The 17,495-nt window shown below is 58.3% G+C and overlaps 3 protein-coding genes across 5 annotated transcripts; 2 read left to right on the top strand and 1 right to left on the bottom strand.

Moving 5' to 3' along the window:
- The first annotated feature begins 7 nt into the window (after positions 1–7).
- PCP2 (Purkinje cell protein 2) lies at positions 8–6,361 on the top strand. Of its 2 annotated transcripts, XM_019964250.2 has the most exons (4): positions 8–165; positions 5,107–5,221; positions 5,449–5,573; positions 6,235–6,361. In XM_019964250.2, exons 2-4 carry the CDS (start codon positions 5,167–5,169, stop codon positions 6,352–6,354), a joined length of 300 nt encoding a protein of 99 aa, XP_019819809.2. In that variant the 5' UTR covers positions 8–165; positions 5,107–5,166; the 3' UTR covers positions 6,355–6,361. The 2 variants fall into 2 exon arrangements, with proteins under 2 accessions (XP_019819809.2, XP_070648999.1); XM_070792898.1 differs by lacking the exon at positions 8–165 and having other exon boundaries at positions 3,838–5,239.
- A 52-nt stretch (positions 6,362–6,413) lies between these two features.
- On the bottom strand, positions 6,414–8,225 carry PET100 (PET100 cytochrome c oxidase chaperone). The gene is made up of 4 exons (XM_019964251.2): positions 8,094–8,225; positions 7,316–7,402; positions 7,146–7,178; positions 6,414–6,563 (listed from the first exon to the last, which is right to left on the bottom strand). Exons 1-4 carry the CDS (start codon positions 8,118–8,120, stop codon positions 6,480–6,482), a joined length of 231 nt encoding a protein of 76 aa, XP_019819810.1. The 5' UTR covers positions 8,121–8,225; the 3' UTR covers positions 6,414–6,479.
- A 97-nt stretch (positions 8,226–8,322) lies between these two features.
- XAB2 (XPA binding protein 2) lies at positions 8,323–17,171 on the top strand. Of its 2 annotated transcripts, XM_019964247.2 has the most exons (19): positions 8,323–8,479; positions 9,562–9,710; positions 9,981–10,104; positions 10,334–10,531; positions 11,239–11,373; positions 11,447–11,611; positions 12,946–13,090; positions 13,502–13,653; positions 13,761–13,880; positions 13,975–14,106; positions 14,239–14,370; positions 14,517–14,630; positions 15,394–15,556; positions 15,649–15,839; positions 16,025–16,147; positions 16,238–16,409; positions 16,610–16,739; positions 16,856–16,965; positions 17,059–17,171. In XM_019964247.2, exons 1-19 carry the CDS (start codon positions 8,429–8,431, stop codon positions 17,118–17,120), a joined length of 2,568 nt encoding a protein of 855 aa, XP_019819806.1. In that variant the 5' UTR covers positions 8,323–8,428; the 3' UTR covers positions 17,121–17,171. The 2 variants fall into 2 exon arrangements, with proteins under 2 accessions (XP_019819806.1, XP_070648997.1); XM_070792896.1 differs by lacking the exons at positions 8,323–8,479; positions 9,981–10,104.
- The last annotated feature ends 324 nt before the right edge of the window (positions 17,172–17,495 follow it).

The raw sequence follows: 17,495 nt of genomic DNA, 5'->3' as shown, positions 1-17,495 counted from the left end.
GGCCCCCGCCCTGCGGGTCCAGGGCACGCCCCCTGCCCACCTGGCCCCGCCCCTCCACCGGTTCTCGGAGAAGTTGCGTTCCTTGCTGAAACGACAGGGGAAAGCGTCCCTGCAGACATCTTCAAAGTCGCCGGAGGAGCACGGCCCGACGACACGTTCATAGACGTGAGCTCAGACACACTTCCCTAGCTTGTGTGCAACGAGAAAGTGGGATCGCAAGGCAATAATAACCCCTTTATCTTCCCCAGGCATAGTTCCACCCCGGCAGAAATTTCTCCCCTGGGTCTAAACGATACTGTGTATGCCTACTTGGAGCTACGGGACCACAAACCCGTGATCCACTTACCTTCTGTTCCCGAGTTTAGTAGCAGCAGTGGGCTTGGGCAACACTTGATAAGGAGGCCTGGGGGAAGGTTGGAGCTAAGCTAGCAATTATTGGGTGCTAGGTTCTCAGTCCGGAGAAGGCAATGGCACCCCACTCCAGGACTCTTGCCTGGAAAATCCCATGGACGGAGGAGCCTGGTGGGCCGCAGTCCATGGGGTCGCTAAGAGTCGGACAAGACTCAGCGACTTCACTTTCATTTTTCACTTTACTGCATTGGAGAAGGAAATGGCAACCCACTCCAGTGTTCTTGCCTGGAGAAGCCCAGGGACAGGGGAGCCTCGTGGGCTGCCGTCTATGGGGTTACACAGAGTCGGACACGACTTAAGTGACTTATCAGGTTCTTAGTCGGGGCTTCTCTGGTGGCTCAGATGATAAAGAATCTGCCTGCAACACAGGGGTTCGATTCCTGGGTCGGTAAGATCTCCTGAAGAAGGAAATAGCAAATCCACTCCAGCATTCTTGCCTGGAGAATTCCACGGACAGAGGAGCCTGGAAGGCAACAGTCCATGGGATCACAAAGAGTCTGACACGACTGAGCAGGTAACACACACATACAGATTCTCAGTCGACCCTGCAGAGGCCCTGATGGGCAGCGCAGGTTGGACAATGAAACCGCAACTCGGACTGACCCTTGTCCAAGGCCGGGTGATGAATAGGCCTATTGCAGTCTGAAGCACGAGTTGGTCCCAGGAGGTATGCTAGTCACAGCCTTGCTGATGCACACGTGAACTCAGTGGCATGTTCAACCGCTTGCACACATACATACACACACATCTCAATTTACACTCGACTTGAAATATTAGGGCCTGCCCCGGCTGTGTGCCAGCAAAGGGCTGACACCTTATCACACAGCAGGCACAGTCCAGCATCACCTTCTCCTTTTGATGAGGATTTAAGGTGTGACACTCGTGTGTGGGTACAGAATCCTGAGCTGGCTCAGTCCTGAACGCGTGGTTTTATTTGGCTGTGGTTTTTTGAGAGTTTAGCCAAGTGCCAAGCCCTGTGCCACTTTCACGGGATGGGCATGGGACTGACCATAATGAGTAAGACCAAAAAGCCTGCCAGGCACACTTAAAGTTGAATGGAGGAGGAGGGGAGAGAAAATGATCAATTATGCCTTAAGGAAAGAAAGTGACATGATAGCAAATTTGGGGGTGGGGTGGGGGCACTCTATTGGGGGTGGTGCCAGAGGGGTATCCTGAGGGGATGATCTTTTAACCCTGAGCGGTATTAGGGAGCAGCCGTGCATAGAGAAGCAGGAGGTGAGATTGGAGGAGTGGCTGGAGTGAGATGAGGGGGGGATGCCCCCCTCCCCAACAGAAGCTGAGGTTGGAGGGGCCACAGAGACCAGACCCCAGTGGGACATGGCAGGACTAACCTAGCCCAATTTGCATGGGATTGAGAGGTTTTCAGGACCCAGGGCTTTCAGTGATAAAACTGGGACAGTCCTGGCCAAACCAGGAGGGCTGGCCTCTCTACAAAGGAGCTTGGGTTTTTCTTTCTTCTTTTCTTTCTCTCCCTCATCTTCTCTCTCTCCCCCTCTCTACCATCCTTTTTTTCCCCTTTTTGTTTCTTAGCTTTATTACAATATAATTCACATACAATTTAACCACAGAGGGGACAATCAATGGCTTTTGCCATATTCACGGTTGTGTATCCTTTACCTGTCAATTTATTTACTGAAGTATTGTTGATTTACCATGTCAATTTCTACTTTACAGCAAATGATTCAGATATACATGCACGTTGTTTTTCATATTCTTTTCCATTATGGTTTATCACAGGATATTAAATAGTTTTGTGCTATACTCTATATAGAAGTTTTCATTTGCTAACCCCAAACTCTTAGTCCATCCCTCCTCCACACCTCCTTGCATTTGACAACCACAAGTCTCTTTTTTGTGTCTGTTAATCTGTTTCTGTTATGTAAATAATTTGTGTCGTATTTTAGATTCCATACCTGAGTGAAATCAGATGCTGTTTCTCTAACTTACTTCACCTAGTATAATAACTTCTAGGTCCATGTTGCTGCAAATGGCATTATTTCATTCTTTTTAATGGTTGAGTAATATTCCATTGTGTATATGCACCGCATCTTTTTTATCCATCCATCTGTTGATTCTCCATTTGTTATCCATTCATCTGTTGTTTCTGTGCCTTAGCTATTGTGAATAGTGCTGCAATGAACACTGGGGTGCGTGTATCTTTACAAGTTAGTTTTGTCTGGATGTATGCCTAAAAGTGGGATTGCTGGATCATATGGTAGCTCCATTCTTAGTTTTTTGAGGAACCTCCAATACTGTTCTCCATAGTGACTGCCCTATCTTACATACCCACCCACAGTGTAGGATGGTTCCCTTTCCTCCACATCCTCTCCAGCATTTATAAGATTTTTAAATGATGGCCATTCTGACTGACATCACCAGTCAAGTTTAGAACATCTCCATGGTCTCATGGTATTCGGGTTTTCTCCTGAGGACAGTGGGGGCCAAGGGAGAGTTCTGAGTGAGGGAGGGAGGAGACCCCTGTGGTTCCTGGGAGGAAGGATGGATTGTAGGGGCAATGGGGAGGGGGGAGGGAGCTGGGACCACCTCTAGCGTCTCTCTTGGTCTGTCCTCTGGTGGTGAGACTCTGTAGGGTCTGGCCTCACTCTATCAGGTGAGGATAATCAGGTCTTCTGCTGCTATGGGCTCAAGGGTGTGCTAACCACCCCCTTGAAGGAAAAAAAAAAAAAAGTATGTTACAGCCCTTACTCCCAGTACCTTAGAATGTGCCCTGTTTTGGATATATGGTTTTTGCAGGTGCAGTTAGTAAAAGATGAGGTTGTGCTGTGGTAGGGTGAGTCCCCAAAGCAGTGTGACTAGTGTCTATGTCTTAGGACAGCTGTGTTAAAACAGTACATGATGGGGATGCCTGTGATGACAAAGGCAGAGACAAGTCCTGCAGCGACAAGCCACAGGACATTAAGGACTGCCAGCAGCCACTCGAACCCAGGGAGAGGCAAGGAAAGAGTCTCTCCTCCGCATGGCCCTGCCAACACCTGGATTTTGGACTTCTGGCCTCCAGAACTGTATGACAATAAATGTCTGCTGCTCTAAGCTACCTCGTTCGGCACACTTCATTAAGAAGTCTGGGAACTAATATGTCTGGGGAGGAGCAGGACAGCACATTGGCATTTGGGGTCATGGGGCCACGGAGAAGATGTGGACAGGGGCTCCAGAGGGCAGTGGTCTGTCTGGGGAGGAGGACCAAGCTTTACAATCGTGCAGAGGTGGTCATGGTGCGGCCCCTTTATCCTGTGAAGAAACTTGAACTGGTTTCCAGAAAGGCATGCGGGAGAGGGGGTGGGGTGCACTTGGGGTCCTCCCAACAGCACCCTCTCCCAGGGCACTGATGGGGAGCCACAGCTGCTCAGGGGACGGGGTGGGGTTTCCTTCTTGCCTCCCTCGGCAGGACTGTAGCCTCTCATCCCTAACTGGGACTGGGGGAGGGGGGGTCAAATGGGAGGAGACAGGCCAACTTGGCATTGGTGATGGGGAGACAGGTGGTCCCACAACTTCCAGTTTTTTGGGGGGATGAGGTGTGGACAACCAGACCTGGGGACAGTAGTAGAAAGGATGGCCAGGAGACAGAGGTGGAGCCAGGCTAGCTGGTGGTGGCTCAGGTGTCCTTGAGCTTCCTCTCCTCCCACCACCTGTGGATGGCAACTGCCTTTCCAGCCAATATGGGTGGGCAAGGTGGATGCAGATGTCACCTGAGCTGTCCCATGGTCCAGTCCTCTCCCAAGGGGGTCCAGTCAACTCAAGCTCTCCACTGTGGGGACCCTGCACTCCACCTCAGAGTCCTTGAGGCCCAGCGGGTCCTAAACCCAGGTCACCCTGCCTCCTGCCCCCACAGCAGCCCCGGCCTCACGCTGCAAAAACAATTATCTGGATCATCTTTATGGGGCTTAAGCTTGGGTGGGAGCAGATGGGGCATGAGCTGGGGATTTGGGGCTGGGTATCCACTACACACACCCCGCCCCCCTCCATATCCCAGTCTCTTAAAAAGCCTTCTCTGGCCTGGGGCTGGGGCAGAGGCCAGCGGAGAGGTGGACGGGATCCAGGGGAGGGCAGCAGGGACAACGATGGACCAGGAACAGGAGGATGTGGGCTCAGCCTGCGACAAGGTGAGCAGGCCCCACCCCCACCCCCCCAAGGGCCTGTGAATGACAAGACTAATTCATTTGTAGGGCACCTAATTAGCAAGGAGTCTTCTGGGACCCCTGACCCAGTTGCCACCTAAGAAGGTGCAGGAGGGCACTTGAGGTTCTGAGTGCCTAATCCACCCCCCAGCGAGGTCAGGGCTCTCAGTGATGACCCCATGAAGGGAGGGGGTTGGGATAAGGGAGCGGCCCCCGGGATGGTCCCCTGGCTAGTGTCCCAGTCCCAGGCCACCCCGCAGTCAGGCCCCTATGTAGGACGTCAGCCCTCTCTCTTGGGGCAGCGCTGCAGTCACGTGGCACTGCTGGTGGGGCCCCCTGGGGCAGGGGCCAGGGCGAGATTGAGGAGGAGACTCATGTCTCATTTGGAGCAGCTCTGCAAAGCAGCACATCGGCGGGGACCATGGTGAGAGCCACAGAGAAGCTCAGAGCGGGCCCAGGAGCCAGGTGGAAGCTGGCTGACTGGGTTGATGGGTCTCCTGGCTGAGGGTGGGCTGGACTGAGCATATCTGTTCCCCAGGCTGGCTCCCCAGACCAGGAGGGCTTCTTCAACCTGCTGAGCCACGTGCAGGGCGGCCGGATGGAGGAGCAGCGCTGCTCGCTGCAGGCGGGGCCGGGCCCAGCCTCTGACAGCCGTGAGAGTGGGCAGCAGGGTGTGCAGAAGTGGCTGTGATGTGGGTGGCCGGGCATGAATGGGGCAAGTGGCCACCTGGGGGGCCTGTGGGAAAGAGTCTGAGAAAGTGAGCTGGTGACGGGACAGAGATGGCCATGGGTTGGGGGCAGATACCAGCATGCTTCTTGGAGGATGTGGGCTGGGGGGCTCCAGCTGGGCTGAGCTCCCCATGGCCTTGGCTCCACGCAGAGAGCAGCCCTGCACCCGAGATGGACAGCCTCATGGACATGCTGGCCAATACCCAGGGCCGCCGCATGGATGACCAGCGAGTGACGGTCAGCGCTCTGCCTGGCTTCCAGCCTTTGGGCCCCAAGGTAGGTGATGTTCTGCCTGGGCTGAGGAGAGACCAACCAGGCTGAGGCCTTTAACCCTGCCTTCTACCCCCAGCCAGGAGTGCAAGGGGCCCCACCCCCACCTCTGTCCATCCATCATCTGGTAGGAGCACTCATCCTGAGTCCCTGCCAGTCACAAGACCCCGGTGGATCCAATACCCCGGTTCAGAGGGAGGGCAGAGGCCCAGACAGGGCTGAAAAGGGATCGAGGTCATGTCTGGGGCATGTTCAAGTCAGAGACATGGCGAGAACTCACAGCTCCTGAGCCCGAGTGTCTGAGAGCTATGAGGAGGTGACAGAGAATAGACCCCTTCCTGGGAAGGCACCCCGAGGGTGGAGGACAGGTGAGCTTGTGCACAGGATGCATCCAGACCCCCACATGTCCACATCACACATACTTGCCCACAGCTTGGGTTCTGATCAGGACCCCAGTGAGGCCCCCAAGACCCACCAGCCCCAAAATACCACCCTTAATGTTGAGTAACCAAGGAGCACAGAGGCTCAGGGATGGTGGGAGCAGGTAAGGGGAGGGAGGGGAGGTGTGACTCAGCTGCCATCTGCCGCCTCCCTCCAGCGTCTGTGTCCCCCTCTGGTTGGCACTACCCTCGGCCCCTCTCTCTGGTTGACCCCTTTGTATCAACAGGACGGAGTGCAGAAACGAGCTGGGACCCTCAGTCCCCAACCCCTCCTCACCCCCCAGGACCCAGCTGCTCTCAGCTTCCGTCGGAACAGCAGCCCCCAGCCCCAGACACAAGCCCCCTGAGGACCTGAGGTGTCCTGGGCCCCACTTGGCCCCTGAGAGCCGACAATAAAGCACTTCCATGAGCAACAAAGAACCGTGTGTGTGTTATTCTTCGGGGCAGGCTGGAATTCCGGCACGGAGAGACCTCAGGGGCCCTGCTGGGCAGCACGAAGGAGTTTCTCCTCCCGCTGCTTCCGTATCCTCTCTTTGAATTCTTCTAGCTCCCGGCGCTGGGGAGGTGAAATGGGAAGGAAGGAGAGGCAAATGCACCTCAGGGCCTGGATCTTGTTCCCAGCCCACCTCCCCTTAACCCCCCAGACCGTGGCTTCAGAGTTCCTATCTACAATGAAGCCTGTGCCAATTACAACCCCAGATTAGCTTCAACCTTCAGGGAGTTCCCTGATAGCTCAATTGGTAAAGAATCCACCTGCAATGCAGGATACCCCAGTTCAATTCCTGGGTTGGGAAGATCTGCTAGAGAAAGGATAGGCTACCCACTCCAGTATTCTTGGGGTTCCCTTGTAGCTCAGCTGGTAAAGAATCCGTCTCTAATGCAGGAGACCTGGGTTTGATCCCTGGGTTGGGAAGATCCCCTGGAGAAAGGAAAGGCTACCCACTCCAGTATTACGGCCCAGAGAATTCCATGGACTGTATAGTCCATGGGGTCCGCAAAGAGTCAGACATGACTGAGCAACTGTCACTTTCAGGGAGAGGGCAGTTAAGGAAATCATGTGTCCCTCCACCCTAGGTTCCCTGCCCACAGGAATCCAGGCCCCTCCCCACTCCGGTGGGAGGAAAAGTACATGGCTTACCTGGTCCTCCTTCTCAGGGGGCCACAGCTCCCTCTGTAGGGACAAAGTCACAGATGGAGTCACAAGCCAGAAGCCTCCAGAGCCCCGCATCCAGGGCAGGGTCGGCTCAGGGAAGGCTGACCCTGTTCCCTCATACCCTTCCCCATTCCCTGGAATGAACCAGTACCCACCTTGCGCTGTATGACATAGTCCTCAAACCACTCGGCCTGATTGGCAATCCAGAACATAGCCACAGGGAAGGTGAGGTAGATGGTCATCTGGAAGGGAAGGGGAGGGATGAGTAGTCAGGAATTACCATCCCCGCCTCAACCCCTACTGTACAGAGGCTGGTCAGAGTCGGGAAAACGATCCTCTGGCCGAGACCAGAGGTGTTTCTTCAGGACCCTCCAGAACCCCAAAACTCCCAGCAAGGGTACAGAAGTCACACACCTTGAAGTCTAGTCCCAAGAATCCAAGAGTAACCCCCCACCCCCACCCCGAAAGCCCCCTCCAAGTCTGAAAGACTCTTTCTCAAAGAAACACAGATATATTGGCCCCAGGAGCAGAAGAGCTTGTACTACAATAAAGGCATCTCTCTGAGACCTCAAACCACCCCCAGCTAGATTCCAGAGCACCCTCAGATCCAGAACTCATTCTTCAGAGTCTAGGAGTCGGTCTAGGAGAAAGACGCACACCCACTTTAAACCCGAGAGCTCCGCCAGAGCCTGAAGTCTTCCTTCTTAGAGTCTCCTCCCCAGGTCACATCTCTCAGAGGGTTTTCCTCACACCTGCCCTCCCAGAGCCCCCAACCCAGCGCCCCCTTCTCTGCGTCTCCAACAGTAAAGGTCCCTTTCAAATCAATGGAGCTTTCGCCCCAGAGCCCCTCTCTCGGAGGCCTCCCTTTTCAGAGCCTTCTCATCCAGGAAGAACCCCGCGCCCAGCTTTCCGACCGCTCCGTTGCTCACTGACCCGAAACACCTCAAGCTTCACCCCCATGTTTCTGCTCTTAGGCTTCACAGCCGCTTCCGCCCAAAGCCAACCGTCCAACAAGACAGTAGGTCATTGGGAGTCCGCGGGCTCCACTGCTAAAGCTGATTGGTCCAAGTAGCTTCATGATGACGTCATCTTAGGGCGCTCGCCAATGCTTCCGGTAGCTGGGGTGGTCGAAAGGAAAGTCAACAACACCTGGCGCATGATCGGGAGGAGTTCAGCCAATGGGAAATTAGTCTGGTTCGAGATAGGAGGCCTTTAGGCGTAGACGTCATCATACCGCGACTCCTGTCCGTGTCTGGGGAGCCTGGAAAATGGTGGTGATGGCGCGGCTTTCGAGGCCCGAGCGACCGGACCTTGTGTTCGTGAGTCCGCGGCGGGCCGGGGATGGCATTCATAGGGGCGCCGGGGCTTAGATACCTCAGGGGATTGGGGCTTGGCCACTCGGGATATTTAGGCTAAAACTGTGCCGGTCTGAGAGCAGGAGGACCCTTACGGGCCGACTCGTGATGTTTGGACCAGGCTGGTCAGGAGCAAAGATCTGGTGCCGGAGCTCAGGTGACCTTAGTAAAGAGCAAATGGTCGAAGTTAAGGGCCTAGCATCCCAGACCTGGGGCGGAAATGGGAGCGCGCAGGGTGTGGGCGGGAAGGGAAACTCATGTAGCTAAGCCTTGAGAGGCCTGGTGTTTGAAGTAAAAGCATGGTGAGTAGTCCAGGGCTGGTTTCATTGGTAAAATCTAAGTGTTCCGGGTAACGGTCCAGGTCTGGTCCTGAGCGTTATAGTTTCTGGGATAAAGGCATGGTGTCTGGACCGGGAGAATCTTGGGAAAGAAGTAAAGACCTGGTGATGTGGAGCTGAGGGGGCGACGGCCAGTAGAATCCTGGAGAGTCAAAGTCTTGGTGTTTGGAGTAGAGGCGTGGCATTTTCACTAGATTGCTTCTTGGTGTCTCGAGTTAAAGGCTAGGGAACTTGTCCATACCTTTCTTCCTGAGATAAAGGATCTAGCTTCCAACTTCTGGGGCAGAGTTGAACTAAACTGGCTGGTGGGAGCCTGAGATGCCAAAGGTCTGGTGTCTGGGGAGTCATGCTCTAAGGAGGTAAGACTTGGTGACTAGGGCAGAGGCCTAGCGTTGGACCAGAACCTTGGTGTCTGTAGAGTCTGGTGACCTGGGCCAGAAAGTGGATAGCTTGATTCGGAAGGCCAAGAGAGTGATATCTGGGTGATAGTTTCATGCCTGGCCTGGAACCCGGTGACCGAGGAGTCTGATAGTCTGGGTCACGTTGTAAGTCATCAGATTCTGAGAGGTAAAAGTCTGGTCCTGGTATCTGGGTGACTGGGCTCCAGTGGTGAGCAGTGGCATCTGGGACCTGGGTAGGGATCCCAGTAGGAGTGGTGCTGTGCGCAGGCTCTGAGAGCAGGTCTGTCTTCTCCCCATGCCCTGGCAGGAGGAAGAGGACCTCCCCTATGAGGAGGAAATCATGCGGAACCAGTTCTCCGTCAAGTGCTGGCTCCGCTACATCGAGTTCAAGCAGGGGGCCCCCAAGCCCAGGCTCAATCAACTGTATGAGCGGGCGCTCAAGCTGCTGCCCTGCAGGTGAGATTGGCAGCAGCTGCCCTGCCTGCCTCCGCCCCCTGCCCCACCTTTTCTTATCCCATCACACCAGAACTGGCTAGTAGGTCCCAGGTCCCTCCTAGGTGTTGTGTCAGCGAGTAGACATCCCAGGAATCGCTGAGCACACCTTCCCTGATGTCCTGGCCATCCTCCCCAGGCCCCTGCTCCTAGCCCTCGTCTCATAGGGCAGAGGGAAGGGTCCCGGGAGTCCATAAAAGCTGACCAGTCACTGCCCCTCCCTCCAACTCCCAGCTACAAACTCTGGTACCGCTACCTGAAGGCCCGCCGGGCACAGGTGAAGCATCGCTGCGTGACTGACCCCGCCTATGAAGATGTCAACAACTGCCATGAGAGGGCCTTTGTGTTCATGCACAAGGTGGGGAGGGGCATGGCTGGGCCAGGGAATGAGTAGGGAGGTGGGGCTCAGAGTCCACGGAGGTGGACAGAGCAGGGGTGGGAATTCTGTGACCTCTGTGCATGCCGGCCTGAGCAAGACTTAGTTCCAGGGACACTGGGGTTCTGGGTCCTGCTGCAGGGGACATCCAGCATCCTGGGGCCCAGTGCTGAGGCTGGCAGCTCAGCCCCTCCTCTCCCCACCCCTCCAGATGCCCCGGCTGTGGCTGGATTACTGCCAGTTCCTAATGGACCAGGGACGTGTCACGCACACGCGCCGAACTTTCGACCGGGCCCTCCGGGCATTGCCCATCACCCAGCACTCTCGTATTTGGCCCCTGTACCTGCGCTTCCTGCGCTCACACCCCCTGCCTGAGACTGCTGTGCGGGGCTACCGGCGCTTCCTCAAGGTGAGGCTCCTAAAAGGGCAAGACGGGGCCAGGTTCAGGCAGGTGGGCCAGTTCCCCAGGTCAGGACTTTCCAAAAACGGGCTCGTTGGGGGCACTGTGTGCCCTGACAGACAGGAAATGGGAACGTGGCTCATTGAGACAGACAGGGTTTTGTTTATGAGTTCTGTGTTCAATCTCCAGAGAGTTTGCGAGCATCTGCTCCACGTCAGGCACTGGGATACAGGTGCTGGGGATAGCGTGGCTAAGACCGTCCGTTTGCACGGAGCTTTCAGTCTCACCTGGCAGACAAATGCTTGCGGCCTGACTGCATAAACCAGAGTAAATCTGCAACCACGAGAGGGCAGGGAACAGGAGATAAACACATAACAGGCAGGGCTGAGAGTCGAGGGGCAAACAGTATGGAGGCCTCATGCGGTTTCCCCAAATGTATAGTCTCTTATGCATCGTGAAGTCCTTAGTGCAGTGCTGTTTTAGGTAGGGGGCTTGGGATGAAAGCAAGGCCTGGTCTGTGCAGGCTGGACCGCTGGTGTCTGACCCAGACAGTGAGGGCTGGACCTGGACTGGTGAGGGCTGGGGCTGAGACTGGAAGTGCAGCGCTAGCTCCTGCCCAGAACAGTGGTGGGTGGCTGACCGGAGGTGGGGTGGGAGGGGGCATGGTGGTGTGGCCCTGTGGCCCCACTGACAGCCGGTGGTGTGTGGGTGCCCAGCTGAGCCCCGAAAGCGCTGAGGAGTATATCGAGTACCTCAAGTCAAGCGACCGGCTGGATGAGGCAGCGCAGCGCCTGGCCACCGTGGTGAACGACGAACGCTTCGTGTCGAAGGCCGGCAAGTCTAACTACCAGGTGGGCCCTGGGTGCTGGCCAGGCGGGAGGGCTGGCCCCTTGGGGCCAAGGCTGACCTTCCCTCACCCCGCAGCTGTGGCACGAGCTCTGTGACCTCATCTCCCAGAACCCTGACAAGGTGCAGTCTCTCAATGTGGACGCCATCATCCGTGGGGGCCTCACCCGCTTCACCGACCAGCTGGGCAAGCTCTGGTGCTCGCTGGCTGACTACTACATCCGTAGCGGTCACTTCGAGAAGGTGCCTGGGCAGGCAGGGGTCTGGGAGCGGGGCGGGGCCTCCCTCCAGCACTCAGCCTTTGGGGACACCTGTGGACGTGCATATGAGCAGAAACATGTGCCAGTGTATTGCTAGTGCACACTTCTGCACGTGCCTTCCTGAAGGTGGGGCGAGGCAGACTGCCAGCGAGCGCACCCACCTTGAACCAGCGAAACCTAGTTTTCCATGGTGGTAGCCTTGGACCTGTTTTAGCTTGGGTGTCCTCGTTTGCTGAAGTTTCCTGAGAATGAACTTTTGAGAGTGACAGTTGCATTCCCACCTATTGGGACTCAGGCTGGAGTTGGGGTTTGGTGTGAGGGTCCCTCCTGAGGTGTTGGTGTTACCATCTGTTCATGTTGGCTGTTCTCCTTGTGACAGTGGAGTGGCAAGCTTGGGGATGGGGGCCGTGTGGGGGGGCTCAGAGAGGTCCCTGGAGGGGCTGGGTGGGCCAGGGGTGATCAGAGCAAGAGGGTGGAGCTGGAGTCGGGGCCCAGAGTGGGCTGTGCAGGCCTGGGGGAAGGGGGAGCCCTGCAGGCCAACAAGGGGCCAACTGTGTCCCACTACAGGGAGCTGCGAGTTAGCCAGCCATGAGCAGGACGCAGGCCTGACCAGCTGTGCCTTCTACAAAAATACAAAGACCCTTCGGGCTGACACTTTGAGTGGACCACATAGGCCGGGGCTGGCAGCAGGAGACTGGCCAGGCAGGGGCAGAGTGAGGGGGCCTCCCACCACTTTCCTTTCATACTGCCTGTCCCCTCGGGGTTTGGGGAATGACCAGGAGAATGTGTGCTGGAAAGAGGGGTCAGACTGGTGTGAGGGGTACTTTGTAGCAACAGCTGAGCCGTCCATGACCTGCTGAGGCTCAGGCCCTGGCAGGGTGGTTGGTCCCCCTTTTGGTCCAGCGGGGGCTGGGCCATCATGTATCTCACTTGAGCCCCATGGTTACTGCACGAGGAGCTGCCACTCTGTTTACTGATGAGGAGCCGAGGTCCCCAGGTCATCTGGTAGAAGAGGGGAAGGGAGAGCTCCAACCATTGTTGGATGCTGGCAGTGCTGGGCAGGCCCCAGGACTCTGTTTACTGATGAGGAGCCGAGGTCCCCAGATCATCTGGTAGAAGAGGGGAAGGGAGAGCTCCAACCATTGTTGGATGCTGGCAGTGCTGGGCAGGCCCCAGGGAGTACCCTACGGGGATTCTGATCTGGGATGGGTGCTCAGAGGCCGGTTCTGTCAGATGCCTAGGGTCCCTGTGGTGGGCACACACGCCTCTCCCCTGCACTTTGCTTACAACCTCCTCCCCCACTTCCCTTCCCTGCAGGCTCGGGACGTGTATGAGGAGGCCATCCGGACTGTGATGACCGTGCGGGACTTCACCCAGGTGTTTGACAGCTATGCCCAATTCGAGGAGAGTATGATCGCGGCAAAGATGGAGACCGCCTCGGAGCTGGGGCGGGAGGAGGAGGGTGAGCTGGGGGAGAGGGGTCCCTAGTGACTTCTTGGGGGTGAGTGGGTCTTGGGGTCAGAGGCCAGCAGCAGGGGAGTGTGAGTGGGTGGGTTGCCAGGACTGGGGACACTTTTCAGTGGGGCTTGGGTTGAACGCTGGTGGGAAGGGAAAGCAGGGTACACAGTGAGGTGGAGAGGGGGCCTGGGCCAGAGCTTGGCAGGGAAGGAGGGCTTGGGGGGGGGGCGGTGGAATTGAGGGGTTTCCAGGGTAGCCTGGACCCTGCCCACGTGTGGGTTCACGGTGGCCCTGGGGCAGCTCGGAGAGGGAGTGCCCAGATGGACAGTGGGGGCGTAGGGTAGGGACCGGCAGTGAGCAGGAGGTGCCCTGGGTACTGTGAACTGACGCCCTCCGCCCTGCCCCGACTTCGCAGATGACGTAGACCTGGAGCTACGCCTGGCCCGCTTCGAGCAGCTCATCAGCCGGCGGCCTCTGCTCCTCAACAGCGTCCTGCTGCGCCAGAACCCACACCACGTGCACGAGTGGCACAAGCGTGTGGCCCTGCACCAGGGCCGCCCTCGGGAGGTGTGTGACGGCCCCGCCTCCAGAGCCTGTCTTGGCCCCCTCTCCTCCGAGGCCCGCCCCCTCCCCACCAGGTCCCCGCCCAGCCTGACCCAGCCCTTCCCTCCCAGATCATCAATACGTACACGGAGGCTGTGCAGACGGTGGACCCCTTCAAAGCCACCGGCAAGCCCCACACGCTGTGGGTCGCGTTTGCCAAGTTTTACGAGGACAACGGGCAGCTGGACGATGTGAGTGTGGGTGTCGCGGATGGACGTCTTATGGGTCCTCTGCCCCGCCCCCTTCGTGGGCGGGGTCTCAGCCTGGCCTCTGCCCGCCCCGCAGGCCCGCGTCATCTTGGAGAAAGCCACCAAGGTGAGTTTCAAGCAGGTGGACGACCTGGCCAGTGTGTGGTGCGAGTGTGGAGAGCTGGAGCTCCGGCATGAGAACTACGACCAGGCCTTGCGACTTCTGCGGGTGAGCATAGGCTGGCGAGGGGTGGGATGGGCCGGCGAGGGGTGGGATGGGCGCGCTTGGGCGCTGCAGGGTGTGCCGTCAGGGTTCAGGACGCCCCCTGAGCGCCTCCCCCTGCCGTCCTTGCCCCTGCAGAAGGCGACAGCGCTGCCTGCCCGGCGCGCCGAGTACTTTGATGGCTCAGAGCCTGTGCAGAACCGTGTGTACAAGTCTCTGAAGGTGTGGTCCATGCTGGCCGACCTGGAGGAGAGCCTCGGCACCTTCCAGGTGAGCCCCTGGAACAGGATGGGGGTGGGATTGCACCTTCCAGTGGAGCCCCTGGGATGGGGTGGGGGAATGCGACGCGCTCCCTACGGAGGGGAGGGGGGCTGACTCCCCCACCCGGGGCACACCGCCCTGTCCCCGCCCCGCAGTCCACCAAGGCAGTGTACGACCGCATCCTGGACCTGCGCATCGCCACGCCGCAGATCGTCATTAACTACGCCATGTTCCTGGAGGAGCACAAGTACTTTGAGGAGAGCTTCAAGGTACGGGGGTCCCACCCAGGTGTCAGGGACACTGTTCTGTGCTCAGGCCGCCCCCACAAGGTACCACCCACTGGGCGGCTTAACCCACGGAGGTGCGTTTTCTTCATCGTGGAGGCCCAAAGTCTGAGATCAAGGTGTGGGCAGGGTGGTTTTCCTCCGAGAGCCCCTCCCTCTGGCTTGTAGAGGTCGCCTCTTCGTGGTGTTCTGACGTGGCTGCCTCTGCTGTCATGAGGATGTGAGTTGTATTGGAGCGAGGTCACCTTAATCATCTCATTTTAACTCAAGTTACATCTTGTAAAATTTTTTTCCAAATAATCTTGTTCTGAGGTACTGGGAGCTAGGGTTTTGACTTGAATTTGGGGGGACACAGGGACACAGGAATGGGGACACGGTGGGGGGGACGGTGTCGTACACACATGAGTGCCGCCTCTTGAGTGTCAGGCCTGCTCCCCTGCCTGGGTGGTGACCTTTCTCCCCAGGCTTCAGTGTCTGTGGAGCTGAGGATCTACTCCCATCTTCAGCCATAAAGTTGCTGAGTTAGCTTAGTGAGTCCTAGTCCAGCTCTGTTTAGGGTCCTGGCAGCCTATAGAGGAAGACAGGCCATGCATTGGCCGCCAGGCTGGGTTTTGATTGCGTGATCACGGGGAGGAGCAGGAGGGAGAGGCAGGCAGGCAGGCCAGGGGCCCGCTGAATGAGCCAGAAGGGGACATGGGCGTGAGGGGTCCTCCTGCTGAGGGCTCACACACAGCACCCCCTCGGGCAGGCATACGAGCGCGGCATCTCGTTGTTCAAGTGGCCCAACGTGTCGGACATCTGGAGTACCTACCTGACGAAGTTCATTGCCCGCTACGGGGGCCGCAAGCTGGAGCGAGCACGTGACCTCTTTGAGCAGGCGCTGGATGGCTGCCCTCCCAAATATGCCAAGAGTGAGGGGGGCCAAATGGTCTTGGGGGGTAGGGGTGCATCCCAGGCCCAACCGCTGATCTCTAATCCAACCCCCTGCTTTGTCCTGCCGCAGCGCTGTACCTGCTGTACGCGCAGCTGGAAGAAGAGTGGGGCCTGGCGCGGCACGCCATGGCAGTGTATGAGCGTGCCACCAGGGCTGTGGAGCCCGCGCAGCAGTACGACATGTTCAACATCTACATCAAGCGGGCGGCTGAGATCTACGGGGTCACCCACACCCGCAGCATCTATCAGAAGGCTATTGAGGTGCCCGCGTTGGGGGTGGGGGGTGAGGGGGAAGAAGAGGGTCTTGCAGGCAGGGAATCTGAGTGAGCCTGTGTGTGTGTGGCAGAGGGTAGGCTTACTGCCCAGGGGCCAGCCTGGTGTGCCCAGAGGGGTGTGTGCACCCCCGCCCCCATCCCAGCCTCCCTGACCCCTCCCAACCCCACCAGGTGCTGTCTGACGAGCACGCCCGGGAGATGTGCCTGCGGTTCGCTGACATGGAGTGCAAGCTCGGGGAGATCGACCGCGCCCGGGCCATATACAGCTTCTGCTCGCAGATCTGCGACCCCCGGGTAGGGACGGTCCTGGACCTGGGGAGGGATTGAGGGGTGGGAGGTTGTGGCCAAGCTGACCAGCTCATGTTCCTGCTACCCCCTCTGCAGACGACTGGGGCCTTCTGGCAAACGTGGAAGGACTTTGAGGTCCGGCATGGCAACGAGGACACCATCCGGGAGATGCTGCGGATCCGCCGCAGCGTGCAGGCCACATACAACACACAGGTCAACTTCATGGCCTCGCAGATGCTCAAGGTGTCGGGCAGCGCCACGGGCACCGGTGAGCGGGCCCTTGCCATGGGTGCTGGCCTCCCAGGTCTGAGAGCATCAAGGTTCACCCCGTCCCCCATGCCTCAGGCTGGGAACCCCCTGGGGGATTGGGGCCTCAGGCTTACGTGGGGGGCACCCAGCAGCACCCAGAGCAAAGCAGGCACGGTCCCCACGGCATCTGACCCCCACGTTCCCTGCCTCCACCCCCAGTGTCCGACCTGGCCCCCGGGCAGAGCGGTATGGATGACATGAAGCTGCTGGAGCAGCGTGCCGAGCAGTTGGCGGCCGAGGCGGAGCGGGACCAGCCCTCAAGGGCCCAGAGCAAGATCCTGTTTGTGAGGTGAGGGAGGGCGCCCTGAGGCTGGGGCTCAGAGCCAGCCAGCTCTCAGGAGGGGAGACACCAGGAGGTGGGGGGCCGCCGGGCCTGGCTGAGCAGTGTGGCCCCCTCCGCCCCAGGAGTGACGCCTCCCGGGAGGAGCTGGCTGAGCTGGCCCAGCAGGCCAACCCAGAGGAGATTGAGCTGGGCGAGGACGAGGATGAGGATGAAATGGACCTGGAGCCCAACGGTGAGGGGCCAGTGGGCCGGAGGGGTGGAGGGTAGGGGTGGGACCCCCTCCCAGAGAGTGACCGAGTCCTCCTCACATCCCATCCCCATCCAGAGGTGCGCCTGGAACAGCAGAGCGTGCCAGCCGCTGTGTTCGGGAGCCTGAAGGAAGACTGACTCCCGCCCCTGCCCACTCTGCCTCTCCCCTCAATGAAGCTTGTGTTTGTACGTCCTGGTCTGAGCCTCCTTCCTGCCCCCTCTCTCCTGCTGCCCAGGTGCCTGAGGGGTTTGCCAACTCAGCGCCCCGCCCCCCTCCACCCCTGGATTGGCTCATGTGGGAGGTGGGGCAGGCTGGGCTCTAGGCCAGGGCAGGCACCCGCCCCACCCTCACCCCACCGAGCGAGTTCTGGACTCTGAGAGGCCAGTCTCTCCGCGGCCTGAGGGCCTGATCCTAGAGGGGCCCTGTCCCGCTTCCCATTAGCAGGTAGACAGCACGCCACCTCGAACCCTTCCTCCCTGGGCGAGGGCGGCACCCTCCACCCTTGGGAGGTT

Source organism: Bos indicus, chromosome 7 (assembly GCF_029378745.1).
Source record: "Bos indicus isolate NIAB-ARS_2022 breed Sahiwal x Tharparkar chromosome 7, NIAB-ARS_B.indTharparkar_mat_pri_1.0, whole genome shotgun sequence".
Taxonomy (NCBI): Eukaryota; Metazoa; Chordata; class Mammalia; order Artiodactyla; family Bovidae; genus Bos; species Bos indicus.
The sequence above is the reverse complement of the archived record's forward strand: the minus strand, read 5'-3'. Positions and strand labels throughout refer to the sequence as shown.

Bases quoted from the DNA above. Each gene is read 5' to 3' on its own strand.
- PCP2 (XM_070792898.1), top strand. From the start codon at position 5,167: ATGGAGGAGCAGCGCTGCTCGCTGCAGGCGGGGCCGGGCCCAGCCTCT. The intron at 5,240-5,448 runs GTGTGCAGAAGT...GGCTCCACGCAG, and splicing joins CCGTGAGAGTGGGCAGCAGG to AGAGCAGCCCTGCACCCGAG. The intron at 5,574-6,234 runs GTAGGTGATGTT...TTGTATCAACAG, and splicing joins TCCAGCCTTTGGGCCCCAAG to GACGGAGTGCAGAAACGAGC.
- PET100 (XM_019964251.2), bottom strand. From the start codon at position 8,120: ATGGGGGTGAAGCTTGAGGTGTTTCGG. The intron at 7,403-8,093 runs GTCAGTGAGCAA...CTTCCCTTCCAG, and splicing joins TGAAGCTTGAGGTGTTTCGG to ATGACCATCTACCTCACCTT. The intron at 6,564-7,145 runs GTAAGCCATGTA...TCACCTCCCCAG, and splicing joins CCCCTGAGAAGGAGGACCAG to CGCCGGGAGCTAGAAGAATT.
- XAB2 (XM_019964247.2), top strand. From the start codon at position 8,429: ATGGTGGTGATGGCGCGGCTTTCGAGGCCCGAGCGACCGGACCTTGTG. The intron at 10,532-11,238 runs GTGAGGCTCCTA...GTGGGTGCCCAG, and splicing joins GCTACCGGCGCTTCCTCAAG to CTGAGCCCCGAAAGCGCTGA. The intron at 13,654-13,760 runs GTGTGTGACGGC...CTTCCCTCCCAG, and splicing joins ACCAGGGCCGCCCTCGGGAG to ATCATCAATACGTACACGGA.